We start from the raw sequence: 26849 nt of genomic DNA, 5'->3' as shown, positions 1-26849 counted from the left end.
TATAAAAGAATAAATATAAATTAGACCTGGTCTCTTAGATCCAGATGCACTTGGTACTTTTTCAATTGTAAATTTCTTGAATTTCAGGAAGCTATCTTGTAAACCTCCTCCAACGGCACTCTTTATGTCACCAGAGAGTAAAGTATATGTGAGGTTTACATTAAAAACTGTTCTTGAAAGACAGTTATTTTTTAGGAACTAGACTTAGAAAATCTAATGATTTTATGGAAGCAGCTTTAAGTTGTTCTGTGAATACTTACTGAAGGCACATTTTACATTGGGAGATCAGTGGTGAAAAGAGAGTAATTTCTTCGGTGAGCAACAGCTCGTGCTGCACTAAGTGCTACTAGACTTTCCATTTCATAACTGACTAAACAGTTTGAAAGCCCTATAGAAAGCCTACTTAAAAAAAAGAAAAGAAGTCACTAATGTGAAAAGAAGCCCATTAGTAGTCAGAAGTTATGGGGAGATTCCAAGCTAAATTTTTATATTAACATTAAATATGCAGATATCTCAAATTCTACTAAGTCTGAAACACGTATCATACCATTAGAGGATAAGTTCCAAGAATTTATATGAGGCTGACATATTATCTTTAAGAATTGTAGTTGGAGATATATATTTTTAACAATCTCCCCAACAAAGAACTTAATGCATCTGTTGAGATTCAAAAGAAATTTCAATTAGAGATTGAAAAGAACCTAATGCTCAGGTAATAAAATGAAAGCTTTAGTCTCAATAAAAAGTACGGAACTGATCTTCTCTGTCATTTCACTGCTTCAAGAAAAATCACCCAAGAGGACACACTCACCAGTAGTGTGTGACAAGGAAAAAAAACAAAACAAACTGTGACTTAAGGAGACCTTAGGTTTTAGTCCTAACACTGCAACAGGCAGCCAGAGCAATGACATGACATCCACACCACAGGATATTTTGCGCCCTCAAGCACTACAGAGATTCTTTAGTCTTGACCCACATTTCTCAGATTAGGAAACTGGGTAAGATTTTTGTAATGTTCCAAACACATAATTTTAAAATAAAATGCACATAAAAGATTTGTGTCTTTAAAGGCACCATGCATAAGTCAGACAGTAAAGGGATAAGTGAAACAAACCTGCGTGAGTCTATTTTGCCACATGTATTAACTGTGAAGCTTGGGAACATGGCTGATCCTTACTAAGTCTCCATTTTCCTAATGTATGATATAGGTAAAAGCAGCTACCTTATAATTATGAATTCAAATAATAGCAGTTATCATTACTACTGCTACTATTATTAGTATAGTTATATTATTATTGCATATATAATATATGTACTGTTAATTATAATTATTATATTACATATTATTATTATAGTGGTGGTATTTAAAAAAAAAAGCTTGCCACAGTAACTCTGGGTCTCATTTGTGCCACTGACTGGTAACACAAATGAACTCCTCCCTTCTTTCATCTGTCAAGTAAGGGATAGGATTTGATGATCTGTAAAGAAAAATTTGTTTCTTGCATAAAAGAAAAAAAAAGAGTAAGACTAGATAAAAAATCAATGTACCTAATTCAGGATCCTCAACTATTTGAAAGTTTACATTGTATGGTAAACAATGTTTAATGTAATATATTAAACCTATTATTAAGTAGCCTTTCCAAAATAACTGAGTAGCTGAAAATGGCAGGCATGCATTCATTGGTTCACTAATCACCTACTACATACTTTACACTGTGCAAGACACTGGTAATATAAAAACGTTTAATTAAGAAATGGTAGCTGTCCTCAGAAGTTCTAATTCTAGGGGAAGACAAATTTAAATCAATTGCTACACTCAGGCACACCAAAGATACTACCAGAGAGGAAGTCACACACTGCTGTAAGAGCAAAGACATTCCCAATGCCATCTAGGGACTAGGTCTTGGAAAAATTGCCTGAGGTGTTGGTGCCTATAACCAAGTCTATAAAGAGCTAGATGGGTAAGAAGTCAAGGCCTCAAAGAACTTAAAGACTAGAATAATAATGGGTCAGCATCCTACTAGCAAAGGTTTGACATCAAACTATTTAGAATGTAAAAAATATAACTGTATCTGTGTGTACTCTACAGGAAGACCTTTAAATTCATAATGAAATTTTAACTTTGAAAAGTATAGGCAGAGTAATCCTTAAAATCTGCCTTCAAATATGCGAAGCTTATCTTACACATGTTGGCAACCACCAGAATAAAAAAGTGAAAAAAATGGAAGTGAAGACGGGCTTAAACTGCAGCATAGGGAAAAACTCTATGCAATGGCTGTCAAAAATGAGCAAGTTAAAGGGCAGTTTCTTTCTTCACGCACTAACTGTCCCATCTTTGCCAGTGAAAGCCCCATCAGTTGGGCTCCTGTATCCTTTTGATAAAACTGCAGTAGTCTTTGTTTTCAGGCAGGATGTCCTACAACCACCGGGTACACATCTTGCCTTCGACCTGGAATCACCATTTTTCCATGGAACCCTGATCCCTTTAAGGTGGGAATGGTATTTGGAGATTACAACCTGGATGGTAGGGTATTCATTGCTACTTATTTGTTATTATTTTTAGACCATTTCCAGCTATGAAATATGTCTTGCTTCAGGAAGAGAAAAATAGATCATAATTTTATATTTCTAAATTAAGTTAAAAAATTATAGGATTTTTATTCAAAATCTTTTATATTTGTATCTCTGCCCTCTTCTGCTTAAAATCTTGGTTCCTATGACATTATCATAATTACAGAATAAATATATTGTTAACAATGTGACTGTCAAGTGCAGTTAAAATTCCTTTGCACGCTTTTCCTGTCCTTAGTCTTTATTCCATGAATTGAATATCCTTGAGTTGAAATTCTGGGTTGCAAAGTCATTAAAAATTATTCTTCACATGTTTATATTACCAATCAAAATATAGTTAGGTTTATTCCTTCAGTTTTTATTTTTAACTGTTGGAGATTGCTTTATTACTACATTTTATTTTATTTTATTTTTTAATTATTTAAAATATGCACATGGTCCCAAAGTCAAAGTAATGAACAAGATTCATCCAGGGACATCTAACTTCTACCCCGTTGCCTCTCACTGGCCTCTTCCTCCTCCTTAAAGTTACTAGTTTTCAGTTTTGGGGTTATTCTTCCATTATTTCCTTTTGAATCTCCACACCCTTTCCTACACAGAAAATACACACTATACACATCTGTACCTAGTTCTTTCCACCTAATGTATTCTGGAGATTACTCCATAGAAGAGCCTTTTCATTCCTTTTTATAGCTACATTGGATTTCCCTGTTGGAAGGATATTTCACTTGTTTCTAGTTTTGCTATTAAAAATAATGTCGAAATAATGGTCTTGTACGTACACCATTTCATATAGAGTTTACCTTTGGAATAGAGTCCTAGAAATGTGATTTCTTGTCCTTTTGCTACATATTCCCTTCTATATGGACTGTAGCACTTTGCATTCCCACCAGCAAAACATGTCTGTTTCCCCAGAGCCTAACCAAATAAGCATCTCAACAATCTTTTGATTTTTTGAGTATGACTTAGATCTGATCTCCCCAATGAAGGGTGCCCCAAGATTTATGTGACATACAGTCTATTTCACTATTGCCAAGTCAAAATACAATATGCTCAGTATTGATTTCAAATTCTTCTTTGATAAAAATCCATTTTTCAGTATCAAATAATTAATCTGCCAAAACATAAATACCACAGGGCATTCTGCTGGTAATTTGCCTTTAATAATCAAGTAGCAATGTTGCCTTTTTCTCTTGAAATGATTCTGTCTTTAGGGTCCAACTAAAAGCTCTACAGAACTCCAGCACAATCTCAAGTCTTCCATTGTCACTAACATGCAGTTTGATTCCTTTTAAATGTCTTTCACTTCAAATTAATTTATCAAAGACTGACACTACAGTTATCTTTGATTCTTATGTCTATATGTCTCCTTTACCTAAGCAATCACAAAGATTTCTTTCCTTAAGAGTTCCTGCATATGGCTCGATTTTTAGCCCTATTTCCACCCTTGGTCTAGCTCCTGTCAACTAATGTGAAGACTATGGGAACAGTCCTGCCAGTCTCTGTCTTATCCATTCCACCAGACATTATACACTGTTAGTTTCACAACACATTGCTATTTCACTCAAATAACTGTAAGGGCCACTCGTTGCCCATAAAAATATTTTTCGACCTATGTTGTTCCATAGGCAGACTTTACTGCTGCACCAACAAAAGCATTCCATTTTTATTTGTTCTGCACATGACATTTTCTGCATAAGATATCATTGGGAAAAAAGAGTTCTGTGGCTAAAAACAAAAGAAGATTACAAAAGCCACGGCCCTATTAAATCAATTCTACAGAATGTATAATCTGGCTTTATTTTGCCAACTCAATCTTCTCTTTATTAATGGATTCAGGTATTCAGGTAATATCTATTTAGAATCTAGTATTTACCAGGCACCATACAAAATCAGTGAAAGACATAGTGCCCACCTTTCTAAAATCTTCTGCTAGATCAGACAGACTGGCAGTGACAATGAAGTAGCTAAATTCTGCTAAGAGAAATAACGGGGAAAGTGAGAACCCTCTTCAATCCTGAGGTTCATTCAGTAAGTGTAGAAGAAGAAAGAGCCTCTAGTGGAGAGAGCGACACGGATGTCCCAGCAGCCTTAGGGGGAAAACTAAGTTTTAATTAAAGCAAGAATGTGAAACAAATGAAATAGATGTAGAATAAACAGCACTCTGTTACTTGTGGACAGCATTCCACAGAATACAATATAAAGTTTTGGGAGGGAAAGGAATGGTGTAAGGTTAGATTGCAGAAAGGAAGCACAGTCAAGATAGGCTATTTGAGAGCCTCTAATTTGAGTAGTGAACAAGCAAGCAGACATGTAAGAAATCACAGGTTTAATGGGTTCCCAGGTTACAACAAATTGGTTACAGAGGTAAGATGGTGGGAAGGGAGGGCACTCTAGCTTGTTAGGATTCATCTAAGGCACAGACAGATGAATTTTCCCAAAGGATTTCTGGTGGATAAGGAGACTTCAATTTCTCTGCAATAAGCCATGACCAAGATTTATTTTCTTGATTATAGTGTAAAAAGGTCCAGGTTTGAGGCTTTAGATGTATAGACCCCAGATTCCTGAGATCCTATGTGTCATCAGGCTCCTAAGGGTGAACAACAGAACATTTTCTTGGTATCCCATTCAGAAGCTTGCAAGCTGCTGTGTGGAGAGTTTATGTTTAATAAAGGTCTCTGGATTTGACAAAGATGTCCTTAATGGTTAGAAAAGTACCCAAATTACCCTTAACGGCTATTAAATCTATCTGAAGCCACACTGCTTGAATTTAACTCCCAAATTGGACATTTACTAGCTCTATGTGGCCCTGGGCAAATTAATTAACCCAACTGTACCTCAGTTTCCTCATTTATAAAATAACAATGAAAATAATAATAATACCCACCTCAAAGGGCCTTGGTGAGGATGGAATGAATTAGAACATGTAAAGTGTCTAAAACAATGCCTGGCACACACAGTAAACACCTTTCTGAGGCATTATTTTTATAGAGTGTAGATCAATCAGCTTTGTAAAGTCCTGTACTGCTACCCATTACAATGAATATGTTAAACACATCCAATTTCAAATACTACTTATGGCTGGTCTATAAAGTTATGCTTACCTGGATCAAAATTATCACCAAATATTCTCTTGGCAGGAATCTTCAGGGCCATAGCAGGAAACTGTTTCTTTAACTAGAATTTAAAAAAATAACATTATATGAACTCAATTTTATTAATCTTCTAGTTATACATGTACCTAAACAAAATACAATCTTATCTTCAAGAAAATCCATTATAAAACATACTTTTAAATACATCACAATCCACTGTACAATATTGTTATATCAATAAAATACCATTAGTCTGATTAATCATCCTATTTTGTCCCAAAAAAGTATTTATTATGTTTGTGACCTTAGTTACTTAACATCTCCATGCTTTAGTCTTCTTGTCTATAATATGGGGATGATGTTAGCACTGATCTTACAGATTTGTTGTGAGGCTTAAAGGAAATCGCTTATGTTCAGTGATTAGACTAGAACCTGGAGCATAAATTTTGAATACATGTTACTCACTATTTATTACTTCAGGAGAAGATGTGATCTTTGGGTTCTCTCTACATGAATGGATGGACAATTGTTTTCTAAGAAAGTTCATGAATATTGCTTTCAATACCCTCTCCTCTAGTCTTCCCCCTAATATTCTAAGACAATTGTTTATTAGAATTGATTATCTCCAGAGAAAGAACAATTGGCCTTGAAATAATAAAATTTGGGGCAGTAAAATAATAAAAATGGGTAATACTTACCATTATATGCTTGGTGTCAAAATAACCACACACACAATACATCTAATTATGAACTGACAGGAAATACAAAGAACTGAAGAATGTATTAATCATTCTACCCATGAGCATGCTGTCAGCAAAATCCAGACTGAAAAATCTAAAGACAAATGACCCTTTTTTTTTTTAATTGTAAGGAAAGAAAAGAGAGGCAGAGAAGGAAATTCAGTGATTAAAAGACATTTTACAGACTAATCAACCAGTCAGATAAATGCTGACAAAATATCTGATACTAAGACATTATTGTTAATTATTTTCAGATGTGATAATGGTATTGTGTGTGTTTATGTGTGTGTATTTTTTATGAATCATTATCTTTTTAGAGATGTATACTAAAATATTTACAGATGAATGATAACTGAAATTTGCTTCAAAATTATAGTGGGCTGGCTGGCTAGGGACAGAAATGAAACAAGAATGGCTGTGTATTGGTGATTGTTGAAGCTGGATGGTACATTGTGTTATTTTCTGTATTTGTACTATTCTATCTATTTCTGTGTGTGGTCAATAATTTCTATAAGAAGTTTTAAAATGCAAACTACAGCCATAAAAATACATTTAACTAATAAATATTTATAGATTGGAAATTTTATTTTTTGTCTTTTCTTTTATTCTAAAAGAAGCACAGGGGGAAAATTTTGTGTTTTCAAACTTAGGGAAATCCAAGCTAGGTTTAACCTCACCTGTAATTTCAGAGAACACACTGATATCATCCCCTTTTTTATTGCCCTACACCACAGAAGGCTGGCTGGAAGGAGACTGGGAGGAGTTATATAAAACATAGACACACAAGATGGGGACATAAGAAAAAGACTGGGGAAAAAAAGGGAAGAGAAATGCAGGAAAAACTGAGGGAGACAGATGATAAAAACTCAGTTATACAGTAAGGAAAATTTTTTGCAAAAAACTTAAGATGGGGTGTTTGATGGAAAGAGGGAATCAAAGTGATGATCATGGGGGTGAGTACCCAAAACAAATTTCCTACTTTACCTTTACACATAAAGATATTCAAATATTAACATTCCACCTAATTAATCTCCAGCTATTTAAATCGTGAAACCATCGTGAGGATCCTAAGCTTTCCACTTGTGCAGACCTCCACACTGCTGAGTTCTAGATGACATCCCCTACACTCCTCCTTTTTATAAACAGTTCTACAGAAAGGAAACATGTGTAGAAGACAAATCTGGCCCATAGAATCTTTTTAAGCAAAATACAGAAAAGAATCTCAAATTTTCAGGTATTAGTAGTTCACTGAACAAAATTTGATATTATCTAATAAGTTCATATAAACCATCTGGGTGCATACATACATGTGGTTGAGTTAACCATCATGTTATTCTTATAACACAGATATCCTGATAGGTATAGTCAGATTTGTACAATCTTCAAATAATGATCATGTCTACAATAGTACCCAACAATTTCAAAAAGAACTAGTAATTCAACCTTTACCCAGCCTCCAATATACATAAACCATTCTTTAAATCACTGAAAAATTACAGAGATTCTCATGTACAAACTCTTATTGGCTATTACTTTGTTTCAAAAGTATACTGCACTTAGTCAAAAACACAGTCTCAATATTCTTTAATTAACCAATACTTAAAACTAGATATAGTAAGTTCAGCTGTAATGCATTCAATTAAAACTAAAGAACAGAAAACACAGTAAAATATCAGTTACCTCTGAATAGCAACATAATAGGTGATTTTTTAATTTAATTTAGTTTTATTTTCCAGATTTTCTAGAATATCTGTTAATTTTAATAGAAAAAAATGCCATTTAAAAAACTGCAGTATTATTTTAAAAGTAAAATTTCAATTAGCAAAGCATTTTAATTTGGAACAAATACAGAAAGAGTGAAATGTTAGACAGAGATGAATCAGAAGCCTAAATTTCATGACTAAAAAAACATAGTACAGGAGGAGTAGCCAAGATGGCAGTGTGAGTAGAGAAGCACAAATCTCTTCCCAAAAACATCTATTTTTAAAAATACAACAAATACAACTATTCTGAAGAGAAAGACCAGAAGACACAGGACAAACAGCCAGACAACATCTACACCTGCGAGAACCCAACACCTCATGAAGGGGGTAAGATACAAGCTGCAGCCCGGCGGGACCCAAGCACCCCTCACCCCAGCTCCCTGTGGGAGGAGAGGAGTCAGAGCAGGGAGGGAGAGGGAGCCCAGGATGGCTAAATACCCAGCCCGAGCAATCCACACTGGAGGGCAGACACACAGTATGTGGGGTGCTAGATACTAGGGAAACGGGACAGTAAGACCTGTGAGCGGATCCCCACAGCCGGTGCCCCTGGGACAAAGAAAAGAGAGTGCTTTTTGAAAGTCTTAAAGGGACAGGGACCCCAAAGCTGGACAGAGGCATCCCGGCACAATCAGCTCAGCAGCCTGGAACCCAGGGAAGTCCGGGTGCACTAACCCCCTGGGAGGCAGCACAGCTCTGAGGCCCCTCACAGTCATAAACAGCCTCCCAACCATCACCACTCCACCGTGGCCCCGCTATAGCAGAGCAACAGCCTGAGAGCGGCCACACCCATAGCAACCAGGCATGGAGCTTCCTTCACAGCAGCTCAGCAAGAATCAGAAACCCAGTCTGTGCGCAACTGCCCAGCACAAGCCACTAGAGGTCGCTGTTCTCCCAGGACAGGAAGGCCACAAACTAGCAAGAAGGGATGTTCTCCCAGCTGACATGTGCCAACTACCCACAACTGTCTCTATTGCTATGAAAAGGCAGAAAAATCTGATATACACCAGATTAATCCAGACAGTCTCCCCTGAAAAGGAACCTGGAGAGATAGACCTAACCAATCTTCTTGAAAAAGAATGTAAAATTAAGGTCATAACCATGCTGATGGACTTGCAGAGAAATATGCAAGAGCTAAGGAGGGAGAATAGAGAAATAAAACAGTCTCTGGAAGGATTTAAAAGCAGAATGGATGAGCTGTAAGAGGTCACTGATGGATTAGAAACCAGAGAACAGGAATGCACAGAAGATGATGCAGAGAGAGATAAAAGGAACTCCAGGAATGAAACAATATTAAGAGAACTGTGTGACCAATCCAAAAGGAACAATAACTGCATTATAGGGGTACCAAAAGAAGAACATAGAGAAAAAGGGATAGAAAGAGTATTTCAAGAAATAATTGCTGAAAACTTCCCCAAACTGGGGGAGGAAATAGTCACTCAGACCATGGAAGTACACAGAACTCCCAACAGAAGGGACCCAAAGAAGACAACACCAAGACACATAATAATTAAAATGGCAAAGCTCAAGGACAAGGACAGAATTTTAAAGGCAGCTACAGAGAGGAAAAAGGTCACCTACAAAGGAAAACCCATCAGGCTATCATCAGACTTCTCAACAGAAACATTAAAGGCCAGAATAGAATAGCATGATATATTTAACGCAGTGAAACAGAAGGGCCTTGAACCAAGATTACTATATCCAGCACAATTATCATTTAAATACGAAGGAGGAACTAAACAATTCCCAGACAAAGTTCCACTCCTAAGGCTAAATCGATGTCACCAGAGAAAATAAAATCACAGCAAAGAAAGGAGACCAACCAACTACAAACTAAAGGCAAAAAATAAAATCAATTACCCATAAAAGTAGTCAAAGGAAACACAAAAGAGCACAGAATAAAACATCCAACATATAAAGAATAGAGGAGGAGGAATAAGATGGGAGAGAAATAAAGAATCATCGGACAGTGTTTATAATAGCTCAATAAGCAAGTTAAGTTAGACAGTAAGATACTAAAGAAGCTAACCTTAAACCTATGGTAACCACGAATCTAAAGCCTGCAATGGCAATAAGTACATATCTTTCAATAATCACCCTAAATGTAAATGAACTGAATGCACCAATCAAAAGACACAGAGTAACAGAATGGATAAAAAAGCAAGACTCATCTATATGCTGCTTACAACAGACTCACCACAAACCCAAAGACATGCACAGACTAAAAGTCAAGGAATGGAAAAAGATATTTCATGCAACTAACAGGGAGAAAAATGCAGGTGTTGCAGTACTAGTATAAGACAAAATAGACTTCAAAACAAAGAAAGTAACAAGAGATAAAGAAGGACATTACATAATGATAAAGGGCTCAGTCCAACAAGAGGATATAACCATTATAAATATATATGCACCTAATACAGGAGCACCAACTTATGTGAAACAAATGCAAACAGAATTCAAGGAGGAGACAGAATGCAATGCATTCATTTTGGGAGATTTCAACACGCCACTCACTCCAAAGGATAGATCCATCGGACAGAAAATAAGTAAGGATATGGAGGCACTGAACAACACACTAGAACAGATAGACCTAATAGACATCTATAGAACTCTACACCCAAAAGCAACAGGATACACATTCTTCTCAAGTACACATGGAACATTCTCCAGAATAGACCACATACTAGGACACAAAAAGAGCCTCAGTAAATTCAAAAACACTGAAATTCTACCAACCAACTTTTCAGACCCCAAAGGTATAAAACTAGAAATAAATTGTTAAAAGAAAGTAAAAAGGCCCACAAACACATGGAGGCTTAACAATATGCTCCTAAACAATCAATGGATTAAAGACCAAATCAAAATAGATATCAGGCAATATATGGAAATAAATGACAACAACAACACAAAGCCCCAACTTCTGTGGGATGCAGCAAAAGCAGTCTTAACAGGAAAGTATAGAGCAATTCACACATATTTAAAGAAGGAAGAACAATCCCAAATGAATAGTCTAATGTCACAATTATCGAAATTGGAAAAAGAACAAATGAGGCCTAAAGTCAGCAGACGAAGGGACATAATAAAGATCAGAGAAGAAATCAATAAAATTGAGAAGAATAAAACAATAGAAAAAAATCAATGAAACCAAGAGCTGGTTCTTCGAGAAAATAAACAAAATAGATAAGCCTCTAGCCAGACTTATTAAGAGAAAAAGAGAATCAACACACATCAACAGAATCAGAAACGAGAAAGGAAAAATCACAACAGATGCCACAGAAATACAAAGAATTATTAGAGAAGACTATGAAAACCTATATGCCAAAAAGCTGGAAAACATAGAAGAAATGGACAACTTCCTAGAAAAATACAACCTTCCAAGACTGACCAAGGAAGAAACACAAAATCTAAACAAACCAATTACCAGCAAAGAAATTGAATCAGTAATCAAAACACTACCCAAGAACAAAACCCCCGGGCCAGATGGATTTACCTCAGAATTTTATCACACATACAGACAAGATATAATACCTACTATCCTTAAAGTTTTCCAAAAAATAGAAGAGGAGGGAATACTCCCAAACTCATTCTATGAAATGAATGAGCCACAGACTAGTGGAACAGATTAGAGACTCCAGACATTAACCCAAACATATATGGTTAATTAATATATGATTAAGGAGCCATGGACATACAATGGGGAAATGACAGTCTCTTCAACAGATGGTGCTGGCAAAACTGGACAGCTACATGTAAGAGAGTGAAACTGGATCACTGTCTAACCCCATACACAAAAGTAAATTCAAAATGGATCAACGACCTGAATGTAAGTCATGAAACCATAAAACTCTTAGGAAAAAACATAGGCAAAAATCTCTTGGACATAAACTTGAGTGACTTCTTCATGAACATATCTCCCAGGGCAAGGAAAACAAAAGCAAAAATGAACAAGTGGGACTATATCAAGCTGAAAAGCTTCTGTACAGCAAAGGACACCATCAATAGAACAAAACGGTACCCTATAGTATGGGAGAATATATTCATAAATGACAGATCCAATAAAGGGTTGATATCCAAAATATATAAAGAGCTCACGCACCTGAACAAACAAAAGGCAAATAATACAATTAAAAAATGGGCAGAGGAGCTGAAAAGACAGTTCTCCAAAGAAGAAATTCAGATGGGCAACAGAAACAAGAAAAGATGCTCCACATTGCTAGTCATCAGAGAAATGCAAATTAAAACCCAATGAGATATCACCTCACACCAGTAAGGATCACCACCATCCAAAAGACAAACAGCAACAAATGTTGGCGAGGTTGCAGAGAAGGGGAACCCCCCAACACTGCTGGTGGGAATGTAAACTAGTTCAACCATTGTGGAAAGCAGTATGGATGTTACTCAAAAAGCTCAAAATAGACATACCATTTGACCCAGGAATTCCACTCCTAGGAATTTACCCTAAGAAGCAGCAGCCCAGTTTGAAAAAGACAGTTGCACTCCTATGTTTATTTCAGCACTATTTACAATAGCCAAGAAATGGAAGCAACCTAAGTGTCCATCAGTAGATGAATGGATAAAGAAGAGGTGGTACATATACACAATGGAATATTATTCAGCCATAAGAAGAAAACAAATCCTACCATTTGCAACAACATGGATGGAGCTAGAGGGTATTATGCTCAGTGAAATAAGCCATGCAGAGAAAGACAAGTACCAAATGATTTCACTCATATGTGGAGTATAAGAACAAAGAAAAACTCAAGGAACAAAACAGCAGCAGAATCACAGAACCCAAGAAGGGTCTAACAGTTACCAAAGGGAAAGGGACTAGGGAGGATGGGTGGGAAGGGAGGGATAAGGGACTAGGGAGGGATGGGTGGGGGGGTGGGAAAAAGAAAGGGTGCATTACAATTAGCGTGTATAATGTGGGGGGTGGGGCATGGGGAGAGCTGTAGAACACAGAGAAGACAAGTAGTGATTCTACAGCATGTTACTAAGCTGATGGACAGTGATTGTAATGGGGATTATAGGGGGGACTTGGTGAAGGGGGGAGCCTAGTAAACATAATGTTCTGCATGTAATTGTAGATTAATGATAACAACAAAAAAATCCCTATAAAGTTCTACAGAAAAATAAAGACGAACATTTTTAATTAAAAAAAAAAAACAATCCATCACCAATAGAACAAAAAGGCATACTATAGTATGGGAGAACATATTCATAAATGGCAGATCTGGTAAAGGGTTGACATCCAAAATATATAAAGAGCTCATGCACCTCAACAAGCAGAAAACAAATAATCCAATTAAAAAATGGGCAGAGGAGCTGAACAGACAGTTCTCCAAAGAAGAAATTCAGATGGCCAACAGATACATGAAAAGATGCTCCACATTGCTAGTAATCAGAGAAATGCAAATTAAAACCACAATGAGATATTAACTCACACCAGTAAGAGACACCATCCAAAAGACAAAGAACAACAAATGTTGGTGAGGTTGTGGAGAAAGGGGAACCCTCCAACACTGCTGGTGGGAATGTAAATTAGTTCAACCATTGTGGAAAGCAATATGGAGGTTCCTCAAAAAGCTCAAAATAGACATACCATTTGACCCAGGAATTTCATTCCTAGGAATTTACCCTAAGAAGGCAGCAGCCCAGTTTGAAAAAGACAGTTGCACTCCTATGTTTATTTCAGCACTATTTACAATAGCCAAGAAATGGAAGCAACCTAAGTGTCCATCAGTAGATGAATGGATAAAGAAGATGTGGTACATATACACAATGGAGTATTATTCAGCCATAAGAAGAAAACAAATCCTACCATTTGCAATGACATGGATGGAGCTAGAGGGTATTATGCTCAGTGAAATAAGCCACGTGGAGAAAGACAAGTATCAAATGACTTCACTCATCAGTGGAGTATAAGAACAAGAAAAAACTGAAGGAGCAAAGCAGCAGCAGACTCACAGAACCCAAGAATGGACTAACAATTACCAAAGAGAAAGGGACTGGGGAGGATGGTTGGGAAAGGAGGGATAAGAGAAGCAGGGGAGAAAGGGGGCTTTATGATTAGCATTTATAATGAGGGGGGGCACAGGAGGGCTGTACAACACAGAGAAGACAAGTAGTGACTCTATAACATCTTACAATGCTGATGGACAGAGACTGTAATGGGGTATGTGTGGGGGACTTAGTAATGGGGGGTGAGTCTAGTAAACATAATATTCCTCATGTAATTGTAGATTAATGATACCAAAATAAAAAAATAAAAAATAAAACATAGTAAGTAATGTAGCTAGACAACATTTGCTTCATTCTGGCCCATTTAGAAAATAATTTGTCTCTTAATTGAGATAGATTAATTTCCTCCATATTTGAAACATCTTAACAATGATAACCCACCAACTGACATATGTATCTCACCCTGTTTTTAACATAAAGAGACAGGATTAATAAAATTGAAAAACTAACTTTTTAAATATGAAGCAATTTTTTCTGAAGGACGCCTAATAACCTACCATTTATTAAAAAATGACAAAAGAATATTCCCATTTGTTCTTAAGGAGAGCAGAAGAAATTTAAATTTGTCAATTTGAGGCATAGTTGGTTTTTTTTAACTGAAGCAAACTTTGCAACCCAGAGTTACTTAATAATCTGGGGTCTATAATGACCAACTCAGGCAGTGTTTTTTGGCTTCCTAATGCATGTTTGACCTGAAAGGCAATGTCTCCACCAAAACTGGTCCTTGCATAAGATGTGGCCTGACGTGTTACAATGACTATGGTGTTCTTGCTTCTTCCTTTATAAAGTGTTTGCAACTGAAAACACTGAATTAAGAATAATATTTAATATCTGAATTATGAATATAAAAAAACAGGTTTCAGTTATTTAAGTAATTAATGATCTCTTAGATCTCAGCCCTAACCAGATAACTGTCAGAATTTTTGAAAATCAACATTCACTTCAGTTGTGTTGGATGTTAGAAGCTAAGACTTATCTCTAAGAATGAAACTATGGAAGATAGGCTTACGACAGACTTCCAGACCTACAGCTAATAGATGAGCAATTTAACCATGAAATTAACAAGATTAACAATTATTCACAGGGTAGGTAGAAAGAATTTATTTCTAATATTCTATGGCATTAAAAATAAAATTTATTAAAATAAAAAATGTTTAAACTACACATCTAGTTTTCATATCTTCAATAGTTTATCTGGAACTTCTCAACAGTCCTCTCTCTCTCCACCCTTTTTTGTAAGAATCCCAAGGTTCACATGCTTTTGACAAAACTCCTATCCTTTTTAGCTTGTCTGATAAAAAGTATTATTTCATCATTCAAATAAATCTCTTATTTTTTAGCCTTTTCAGGTATTTTGTTTTAAATAAAAATCTTGTAGACTACTACTTACAGTATTATAAAGTTTATCAAACTCTGCATATCTCCTGAAGACAAACCACTCACTCCTGCCCACTGAGACCAGAACTTTATAAACCTGAGAGACAAAAAAATAACATAATTAAATCTGACTGCAAAATAACCCATTAAACATTTAAATATGTACATGACCTGATTCCACACTCATGAAACTAATATTAGACATTCATGTTTATGTATTACGTCTCCCAGATATACAAGTAGGCCAACTAAAACTTATTTTACTTGTCCAAAAGGTGGTATTTATTTTTTAAATGTTAAGAAGTATTTCTATGATTTTCAGAGAATAGCATAGTGAACACCTGTGTACTCATTATTTGATCCTCTGAATTCTACCATTTTGCCATTTTTGTTTCAGATTTTTTTCCAAGAATAAAACAGTATAGATTCAATTGACACCATTCTCCTGTCTTCTTCCCCAGCAGTAACCATTACCCTGAAATTATAAAATATTTTCAAAAGTGTCATAACCCATAGTAAAGACTCAGTTATTACAAGTTGTCCATCCAGGTCATCTTTTACACAGTATTTTTCAGCTAAGAATCTATCCTCAGATTTCCTATTACCATCTTACATGTATATATACATAATTTAATATAACTATAGTCAACAACCCCATGAAGTAAGCATACTACCCCTACTGTATGTATATATGAGGAAATGATGGCCCAAAAAAAGTAATTGCCTAAGTTCACAGACCTGTGAGCCTAAAATCTAAATCTTCCAGCCCTCCATGCACCAGAACCAGTAACAAATCACCAAAAGATAAAGTATAGAATTAACCCCCATAATTCATCCCACAGAATACTCAGAGTATAATCTAACATACTATGTAGAGAAAACAGTTTGGGATCCCAAAGGTCTGGTATCATTTCTAAAGAGAAAAATAACAAGAATCTAGGTATATGAGGAAAGGCTCTTTAATATATGGCTTGGGTTATCAATGCCTTTATTTTTCAGTGAAGACTAGGAGAAAGAGGTATGAGTTGCTTTGGGGTTTACAAAAGAACTGTCCATAGTCTGTGAGACAACTTTGAGTAAGGCAGGTTTATTTTAGAATAAAGGCATACAAGTAAATATAAATTATTCTTTCCTGTGAAAGATTGGTAAGCTACACTCTCAGGTTCCTAGTTAGAGAATATGTGAGGAGAGCATCTCCCTCATATTGTGTATGATGACAGTGCATGAATTCTGTAGTACTTCAGATGTGGTCACATTAGCAGGCCCACAGTGAGAGGGGTCCCAGAACTTAAAGCCATATTCCTCTGTGAGAGAGGGGATAAGGTCTCACCTGGAAGATGAGTAAGGTCACTGTTATCAGTCACCTGGGTAAGTGATAAGTCACTTAGACTGAGAGAAAAGAGTATCCACACACCCTTCATGAGCTACCGGATGTGTAATTCTTCCTTAAGAAGAGTCTTAAGGAAGAAGACATCAGGTTATCTCAGAGGAAGCTATTAGGCGTAAGATGTCAAATTGTTTGTACGATGATACTGCTCGCACGGAGAGGGTGCAGAAGTAGAGGATAAGGAGCCTTGTCAAGGTGCCCAGGAAGTGAGACATGTTCTAAGACTAGGCTACAGATTTCTCTCATGTAGCATTCTGGGACAGACAGGCCTGGAGGCAGGACTGCTACAAAAGGATGGGAAACAGGTTTATATGATTGTGAGCTTCTTGAATTATTTGTGCTGACTTCCTGATGTGCTAAGGTGGCCTGCTGTGGTTACCCAGGAACAGCTAAGACAGTACCCAAGCCTAGGTTCCAAGCTGAAACAGCTCTGCTGCAAATATATTTATAGGAACTAAGATAAAGCCTGTGAAGTTATTCATTAGCAGTATGATTAGTGAACACAGGCTTATTAAGTAAAACACCAATAGGCCAAAAAAACTTCAAATTTAAAAAAATATTTCATTTTACATAAAGTTGCACAATATTTATTACAACCCAAAATTATCTTAGTTTTTAAAAAAATATATTTCCTTATTTCTGTCTCAAGGAATGCAAGTTCCTTGAGAGCAAAGGCTGTCATTCTTGCTACCCACTGTATCCCCAATGCCTAGAAGAGCATCTGGCATAAAACAAAAACTCAAAAAGCGGATAAATGAATGTATACTTTAGACTTGGCTTAAGTCAAGACATCCTAGAACGAAATGCATTTCTCTGTTAGAAGCTTTGTAGTATAGAGGTATATAAAAGACTTATATGAGAACTGGAGTATAAAAATATTAAAGTCAGTAATACAATGTCTGTTTTTATTCCCAAGTACAGTATAGGCATTTGGACTTGCTGAAGCTGAACACAGAGTCTGTGTCAGGCAGGGTGGGGTCTGTCTGTACTGACTACAGCCACATTTCCTGAGGACAGCACTGTACTGATCACTAACTAACGTGTGAACTTAGTGCTACTTTCCATCCAACATCAAGTAAACAAACACTTAATGAACAGCCATCTCTCTGTACTGTACTAGTGAAATAATAGTGAGGACAATTCCTGCATTCTAATCAGGGAAGGTACACGTAAATAAATATGAAATGTGTGAAGGGGTGATAACTGCTTATAAAAAGTTAAAGGCAAGCAGGAAAGAGAGTAGTAAAAGGGGTAAGGAGGGTGTGAAGGTATTAATTCATATAGGAAGGTCAGAGAAAGATTCCCTAAGAAGGCAACATTTGAGAATCTGAAGGAAGTAAATGAACAAGGTGATTTGGATAGGGCCTTTAAGAACTCAGGGAACACTCTGAGAATAGCTGGGGAAGAGTGATGCTATAGGCCTCCCTGACCTTTTCACAGAAGACATGGAAATAGCTCTAAGCTAAAACATAAAAGGACACCTGAACTAACCTACTTTCTATTATATGCTATGCATAAGCTTCCATCAAACTTGGCAGGAGGTTATGCCCTTGAAGGACAGAAATGCCCAAAGGGATGGAAGGAAAGCTTTCACACACTCCACTATTATATCCAGGGTATACTGACCTCTTGTTTATCACCAATGTGACATCTCTAAAATTTACTTATACAAATGTGGAAAAGATGAATAATGCTTAAGATGTCACTGCAACATAGAGACTGAGGGGAGGTAAATGGCCAGGCACACACTGCAATCTCTCTGCTCTAGCTTTAGTATGGGATGTGCAGATATGCTTATTAAGGAAGGAAGAACAGAGGACAGAAGGGCTGTTCCCACTCCTTTTCTGAGACTTTGGTAGAAAACTACCACATAGGGGTCCCAGCACCATCTAGTTAAGGAGGCAGATTGAAGGGGTCAAGGGGCTTATTTAGTTTAATTCCAGCTTTCCTCAATTCCCATGTGACACGGACTCTGAGTTGAAAGTCAGTTGTCATGGCAAGGACCAGGTGACCCCCTGGTCAGAGGCTGGGGTAGACCACTTGAGTCAGGACCAGGCAAAGGAAATGTCAGAGCCTCAGTGGACTCTACAGCCATGGACAGCCAGGGAGAAGCTGAGTCAGCAGACAGTCACCACCATTCCAGCTAAGTCAACAACGAACAGATCGCAAGCCAGTTTATCAACTGCAGATGCCAGCAACGGGTGCCAACAAAATGCCCAGAGCTGGATCACGTCAGTTACAGCTGGATGTCTGCCAGACCAGTCATGCCACACCTGGAATGGTGAAGAGTTGGAGGGATGACAAGAATGCATGAGCCTTTACCAGGCTCCTATGAGGTCAGTCAACTCAAACACAATGAAATAGAACACCTCTCCTCCTATAAACCATGACGCCAAGGTGGAAAAGGAGTGTGTGTGTTCAAATAAGAGACAGCAGAATGAAGACAGCCTGGGCGTTTTTACTTGAAAGAACTCTTTAAACTACAGCTCAAACTAAGTGTTAAACAGAATTGGGTTAAATAAATTTCTTCATACTATTTAGTGGAAGAGGGTTTACAAGGAAGACCAGGTAGGTCATCCTTATAGACAAGATAAATGACATTTTTTCAGGGGGAAAAGGACGGGAGATCTCTGTATATACTAACAGGAATATTGAAACTAAATATGGTGTTTCATTACCCTATAGAAAAATGACTATTCTCTAATAATCCCTGAATACTGATTCAGCAAATAATCATTGTGCTTTTTCTTTATAAAGTTCTGTAGTAGACACCATGATAATAAAAAGTAAAATCAGAAATGGCCTTTGCCTTTAAGGTGAAAAAAAATACTGAATTATTATTTTTTACATTAAAGAAGAAAATGATCAATGTCATTAAGAAAGATACTGTGGAAGTTTCAAGACAGTTATTCTTAACATGGGATCAATGACCTCTTGAGTCCAGTAAACCCCTGACAGTATACACAAAATCATATGCTTGTGTTGTATCCAGGTGTGCACATTTTCTGGTAAGAGGGTCTATCAGGAAGTTTCACAGGCTTTCTCCAAGGAGATTGGTAAACAGACAAAAATCTTCCCTGAAAAGGAAACTGTATTCTGTTACAGCACACAGGCAAGGCTGAGGAGGATTTATCACCTGAAAGATAAGTAAAATTTGGATATGTGGAAGTATGGGGGAGGACCTTCTAGGCTAAGTAAGAACAAAAACAAAGATGGAAACAGTCTCTATATTCAATTTTTTCCCATATGCTTTATGTTACATACTTACAGTAAACCTCTTCTTTTTCTCTCTGTGTTCATCAGAGCTGGGAATGCTTACACTTGGGCAGCTCTCCTTGTAGTCCATGGTATAATCCCTTTGGGTTTAATGCCTCAAAAGGACACCAAAAATATGACTCCGAAGAAATAGTCAGCAGAGGACAAACACAATTAGCTAATCCAAAACATAAAACCTCTTGAGGTAATGTCCAAATTCCATCATGCAACCTTAACCAACAGAAAAAAAAAACTAATTAGCAAAACAACTTCAAAATACCATGATTTGTCATTCCTTGTATATAGGACCCATTTCATACTTATTCTGGAAGGAATTTACTTTTGATCCTAAGTCTCAGCCCAGGTTACAGATTTAGTTTGTTATGTTCCTATCATATCTAACCCACAAACATCTGCATCCCATCTACCTTCCTTACTACTAAGCAATTCAGGAGCATATACACCACAGTTCATGTGGACTAAGGGATAACTTTCCCTGAAGAGGGCTCTACTGTGATGGATTCAGAGCAGGGTTTTTCAAAGTGTGGTTTTCAGACTTCTTGAATCAAGATGAAGAGGTGAAGCTTGCTTCTGATTAGGATCCTATATGTAGGTAACTATTAACCCATTTTACAAATGAGGCAACTGAGACACAGAGAGGTTAAGATTTGCCTGCCCTGGATTTGAACTCAAGCTGTCTGGATAGACAGTTCCAACTCTTAACCACTGTGCTATGCTGTATTTTAACAACTGGATTATTCTTATGCACCGGACCACTGGTCAGAGGTATTACACTAGATCTTCATACAGAACAAATACAATTACATTAATATTATCATTGCACCCATGGACAAAGGACTTAAGATAATCATGCTGATGTCACTTTTGCTAAACACAGCAGCAAGGACTCTCCACTACACCAAATAACACCTTTTAAAGAGTTAGCTTACCAGTGTCCCCTGGTGGTTACTTTCAGGAAGTCACTCTAACAGATCTAATAACTGTAAATAAATGATATTCAAGTAATGATTTCAAGTATCTACCAGCAAGCACTGAATATTCAGGCATAATGAGTTTTAACTGATTATAAGAGTGCTTCCTTTGAAATGATTCAAAACCTCCTTTCTTGAATTTACTGCTAGAAAAGCAGGAAGGATTTATATGTAGCTAAATCAGTTGTTAGAAAACATGGAAAGTAACTGGTCCCCTCCTAAGCTCAGGGGGCAGCATTTGTCTATAAACCAGAACACCTAAAACCCGCAAAAAGCAGCTCTTCCAGACCCCACTGGAGCACGGCAACCACCTGCTCCGAGTCTTGACCTCCAGTCACAGAGCACTCTGTTGCTAAAGAGCCAGAGCCATAGCAGGTGGAAGCCAGAGCTCTTCTAAGGCAGACAGATTGCTAGTCTTGCCCAGGACCCACAGCAGCCCATCCTTCTCCACCTCACAGCAAAAATAACAAGAGGGTGACAGGGTGATGGTTATGGTGCTACACTTTCCACACCTGTCCCTTGAGAATGTGGGGCCCAGGGGAGAAGGGGAGCAGGTCCTGCTTGTACTGTATGATGTATGAGCTTGAATGTCTGTCTGTATCTTACTATGCATGGCCCACAGGAGAACTGCAGAACTTCACAGGCCTTCACTTTAGAAGGGACAATATGATATGGTATTAAGTAGCATCAGGATTAAATGAGGGGCAAAGAGCTGAGAGGCAGGATAAGTTGCTTAAGTTGTTTCATACAAGGTGCCCAGGGGACACCTAAGGCTGCAAGTACAGAGGCAGCTGAGCACAGACAGCACTCAAGGTGGGCCAGAGATCCAGTCAGGCAATTGCGCGAGTCTCCATTTTTTCTTCAGATCCAATACCACCCTTTCTCCACCCTGCCACATGCCCAGAAGGTGGACCTCTGTAGATCTCAAACTGAGGCAGCCCTCTGCCTTCTGGGTGGATTCAGCCAATGCAGGGCACTGGAAGGGTAGGAGCGAGATACTAAGGTATTTATTCCCCCTGCTCCTCCCTTTCTGACAATGGTTTCCCTACCTAAGTCCATAGCTCCTACCAGGTGACTCCTCTCCCACAGCTACAGCTGAAGGCATGGGAGTAGTAATGGCTTCTGAACATTGTTAGTAGAAGGGGTGTTTTGCCATGCCCTGCTGGTTTTCTTAGCCCTGTCCACAACAGATTAGTTAATAGTCCCTTTGTCAGATTCCCTTCAATTATTTTGAATGCGTTGTGTGACCCATGCAGTAATTGGTACCAAGAATGACCCCAGGAAAAAGACCTTCCCAAAATGGAATGCACGTTTTGATGATTGCTCTGAAAACCTTCCTGTAAAGGGGGTGGATGGGAAACTGATAATCTGGCATACAGTGAGTGATATCATGATCACTCTAATTTCCTCCCATGTTGTCACAGGATAGAGTGCAGGTGGTGGGCAAGATGACGGAAATGCTGATTTCAGAAGTTGTGACACAGGCTGGGACTGCTTCTGGTTGTCTTTGAGAATGTGCACAAAGCGAAGTGCAAACTGAAAGCCATGGATTCCCAAATAGAGGGGTGGAAAAATCTATGGCTGTTACAAAGGACTTTTTTCTTTTGCAGCTGCTAAGCTGACAGGACTAAAGATCAAGCCTAGGATTTGATGGTAAGCATTGCAGAACCAATTAAACATGCAACCATGTGAAGGATTTTATGCTAACATGAGGGCAATGGCTAGAAACAAGAGTGATCCTATGGATGCAGACACTTGGGCAGACACAAATGAGGCTGAGAATGCTGAAATCCAAAATCAGCTGAATATCCTGCGGAAAGCAGCAACCTTCATCCCTTTGGGGAGACCGAGCCTCCCAACCTCCCAGTAATAAAACCCCTTCACAAAGGGATGTCAATTTTCTCCTCATTCCCTATTCCCACCACCCTTCATTGTCTAATGTGAGTTCAATCCCAAAAGAACCCAGAAGGACGTTCAAAGCCTCATCTGGGAGGAGACTGCCTTTATACCAAAACTTTTGCAAAATTTCAACAATTTTTACCAGCAGGAGCCTGAGGAGTGTATATGGGAGTACATTCAATGGATGCTAGACCACAAAGGACTATAACTAATATTGCTGTGACCCTGTACATGGGCACAAGTGTATCCCACCAATCTTTCTCCAGATCATCTCCAAAAGGGACCGGAAGCCATTCACAAGGGTGACTGTTCACAAGGGTAAAGAGAAATGTGTAATCCTAGCTCTGAAATGACACTAATTCCTGGAGACCCAAAATACGGTCCACGAGAGTGCTCATCTCATTCCAAAGAAGAGGTGATGGATGAAGTCAGCCCTGGCATCTCATGGTGAGTCCAACTGAACCGCACACCCACCTGTGGTTATTTCCCTAGTCCCAGAATTTTAATGGAAATAGCAACTGGCCAAATCTCCACCTTGGTTGCCTGTCCCATATCATAAAAACCATTATGAAAAAGGGTTATGAAGAAACCCTTGGAACTCTCCCAATTCTCCAACAAAGAAAGTAAAACAAAAACTATTACCATGTTCCTGGAGGAAGCTCAGAAATCAGTACCACTATCGAAACCTTGAAGCATGCAGGGGCACTGTGTCCCATTATATCCCCATTTAACTTGCCTTGGAACATGACTATGGATCATCATGAAGTACATTAGATGGTGAGGCTGATGACCACTGCAGTTCGAGATATGATACTCTCTGCTAGAGAAACAGTGTAACTAACCCCTGCTACCTGGTAAACAACTCCTGGCCTGGCAAATGTTTTTTTTCCTATTGTTATCAGGAAGGACAAGGAGATGCAATCTGTCATCAAGTGGGAGAAATGGAAGTACACCTTCATTGCCTTACCTGACGGTTATTTCTGCACTATCACAATATAGTCTGAAGGGGCTTTGATCATCTCAGTAATGCACAGATTGATTCTCATGTTAATGACATGTTAACTGAATCTGGTGAACAAGAAGTAGCAAGTACTCAGAACACCATTGTAAGACATATAAACCAGAGGATGAAGATCAAATCCATGGAAGTTCAGGAATTTACCACATTGGTGGTTTCTATAGTTCCATCTAAAGAGAGAGAAATTGGTTACTCTTGTACCCTCTCCACTAAGAAAAGAAAACAACTGGAAAGCTTCATATTTGCATGTATTTGCTCTCTGATCTAATCCTGGGTAATCAATGAGGCTGTCAGTTTTTACTGGGGCCCGCTCCAAGAGAAGGCTCTGCAGCAATGAAAGCTGCCCTAACTCTTGGGCCCATATACCACAGCACACCCACTGGTACAAGAAATGACATGACAGACAGTGATGGGGTAAGGAGCCTCTGACAAGCACCAAGAGAATAACAGAGTTGTAGACAACCCCACCCTGACCCCCACCGACCTTAGGTCTATTTGGTTTCTGGCTTCTTAAGTCCAGGAAGACATCAGATACCTGATCATAGGAAACCAAGAGACAATGTAACGAGAACAGCCCATCATGAACAGAGAATTCTCTGGTCCACTGAATCATAAAACTGGACTGTACAGAAGCATTCCACTTGGTATAATAAAAGCAAGACTAGGCCTGAGTGAGTCTGGAAGCACAAGTAAACTGCAGGAAAAGGTAGCTCAGACTCTTCTTTCCTTGTTAGCTCTCTCTCAACCCACCCTTATGGGAATGATTCTACAACTAGCTAGCAGAGAAGGGAAAATGTGTATCTCTTAAGGATGTACATGCATGATGTGCTAGCACTGGCCAAAAGAGAGCAATGCAGCCTTATTCAGGGATGTTCCTGAAAGAGTGATGAAGAGAAATCTTCCCAGTGGGCAGAATTATGAGCAGTACACATGGCGGTCCACCTGCATGTCAGGAGAGATGCATGCCAAAGGTAGGTATCTATGCTGACTTGTGGGCAGTGGCTAATGGAGCACTTTGTTAGGGAGTTGGTAAGAACAAGATTGGAAACTTAGCTCTAAAAAACTGGGGGAGAATTTTGCAGAAATATGTGGATGAGCTTTTCAATACAGCACAATGTGAAAACATTTGCATCCCACATAAATGCCCACAAAGGATCAACCATTGCAGAGAGGCTCTTAGCAATCAGGTGGTTATGATGACCTGCCCTATGGATGTCAGTCAGCCTCCTTCCCACACACCCATTGCTTGCTCCATGGATCCAGGACAAAGCCGCTAAGGCAGAAAGGCTGGAAAGTATATAGGGGCTCAATAATATGGCCCTCCTCAGAGCAAGACTGATCTAGCTGCTGCCCATGCTGAGTACCCAACCTCAACAGCAAAGACCAACACTGAGCCCCACATGGCACCCATCTCACAGAGGTATCAGCTACCTGGGACAGCACCTGTCCTCATAAAAGCCAAATCTGCCCTCCCTGCCTGAAATGCTTCTAGCCTAAACTATCGTTCTTGGTAACAGCATGCCTTATTCATTGTCATACAATCTTATATGACATCACATCAGACCAAAGAACACCTTGAGGGCAAAGAAGTGTGTCAACAGGGTCATAACGACAGAATTCACTAGTCATACTATGTACCTCTTCACCTAGAAGTGGCTGTTTGACAGAATAGTGGAATGGCTACAGAAGCCTCAGCTGTGGCACTTACCAGGAAACGACATTCTGTAACACTGCAAGTTGAACCATAAGATGTGGTGTATGTGCTACACCAGCAGCCAACATACAGTGCTCTCTCTCACACAGCCAGAATGCCAGGATCAACAACCAAGAATGGGCCTCTCAGCACTGTCTCTAACAATCCCTCAAGCAATTTTTGCTTTCCATTGCATCCCTGGGTTTGGTGGAGAAATGCTTCCTCTAAGAAACAGTTCAGTTCTGTTAAACTGGAAGCTAAGATTACCCACTAGCCATTTGTGGCTCAAATAATGAAATTACTGACCTGGATTTCCAGGAGGAAATGAACATGCTGCTAGTCAACAGAGGGAGGAAGATTACATCTCAACTGAGGACATTCACTGGGGCATGTATGACCGACAGTCCTGGGCAATGGGAGACTATAACAACCCAATAAAGACAGGACTACTAAGGACTTGGATCCTACAGGATGGAGGTTTGTGGTACCCCACCAGGGAACAACAACTCTGACCAGCTAAGATCCTGGCAGAGGGTAAGAGGAACATAAATATGGACTAGAAGAAAAAAGTTATGATTACTTCTTGAGCCAAAAGACCAGCTACAGTACAGACTATAGCAGTTTTGTATCATTTCAGTCTTTTTCTTTTACCTTATATGAAGGACACTGGTAGTGGTTCCAGGTGGGAGTACAAATGAACTGGATGTGTTGACTGAGAGAACTCTGTTGCCCGAGTTACAAAATGAGTTTAATGCCCAAAGTATACGAGTGAATACTATAGAAAAGGGAGGACTGTGCTGGATATGCTCTATTTGTCTTTTCAGATCCATCTCCACTCTGCTCCATGGAAGCTGACCTCTGCAGCCTACAAGCCCACAGGCTCCTTTGCCCTCTAGCTGCTGGTTGACTTCATCTAGAGAGGCAGAGTGGGAAGAAAAGGATCAGGATACGTATTTCCTTATCCTGCTCCCTCCTGCATCGACTGCGATTTGCTAGTTGCTGCATTCCTCTCTCTGAGGCCAACGCTCTTGCCGGTCGATC

General features: G+C 38.5%; 1 protein-coding gene across 3 annotated transcripts in view; it reads right to left on the bottom strand.

The window, feature by feature from the left end:
- SGK3 (serum/glucocorticoid regulated kinase family member 3) overlaps positions 1-26849 on the bottom strand; it is a 137705-nt gene that overhangs the window by 46501 nt on the left and 64355 nt on the right. For 2 of the 3 annotated variants that reach the window (XM_036998072.2, XM_017677326.3), the window contains exons 2-4: positions 20220-20437; positions 15578-15661; positions 5676-5748 (exon numbers count right to left, since the gene is read on the bottom strand). In XM_036998072.2, coding sequence (XP_036853967.2) covers positions 5676-5748; positions 15578-15661; positions 20220-20297 — 235 coding nt within the window. In that variant the 5' untranslated portion in view covers positions 20298-20437. The remainder of the gene's footprint in view (positions 1-5675; positions 5749-15577; positions 15662-20219; positions 20438-26849) is intronic. The other variant, XM_073229608.1, reaches the window with a different exon arrangement.

This window comes from Manis javanica, chromosome 2 (assembly GCF_040802235.1).
Source record: "Manis javanica isolate MJ-LG chromosome 2, MJ_LKY, whole genome shotgun sequence".
NCBI classification, from domain to species: Eukaryota; Metazoa; Chordata; class Mammalia; order Pholidota; family Manidae; genus Manis; species Manis javanica.
This window is presented reverse-complemented; position numbering and strand designations above follow the sequence as displayed.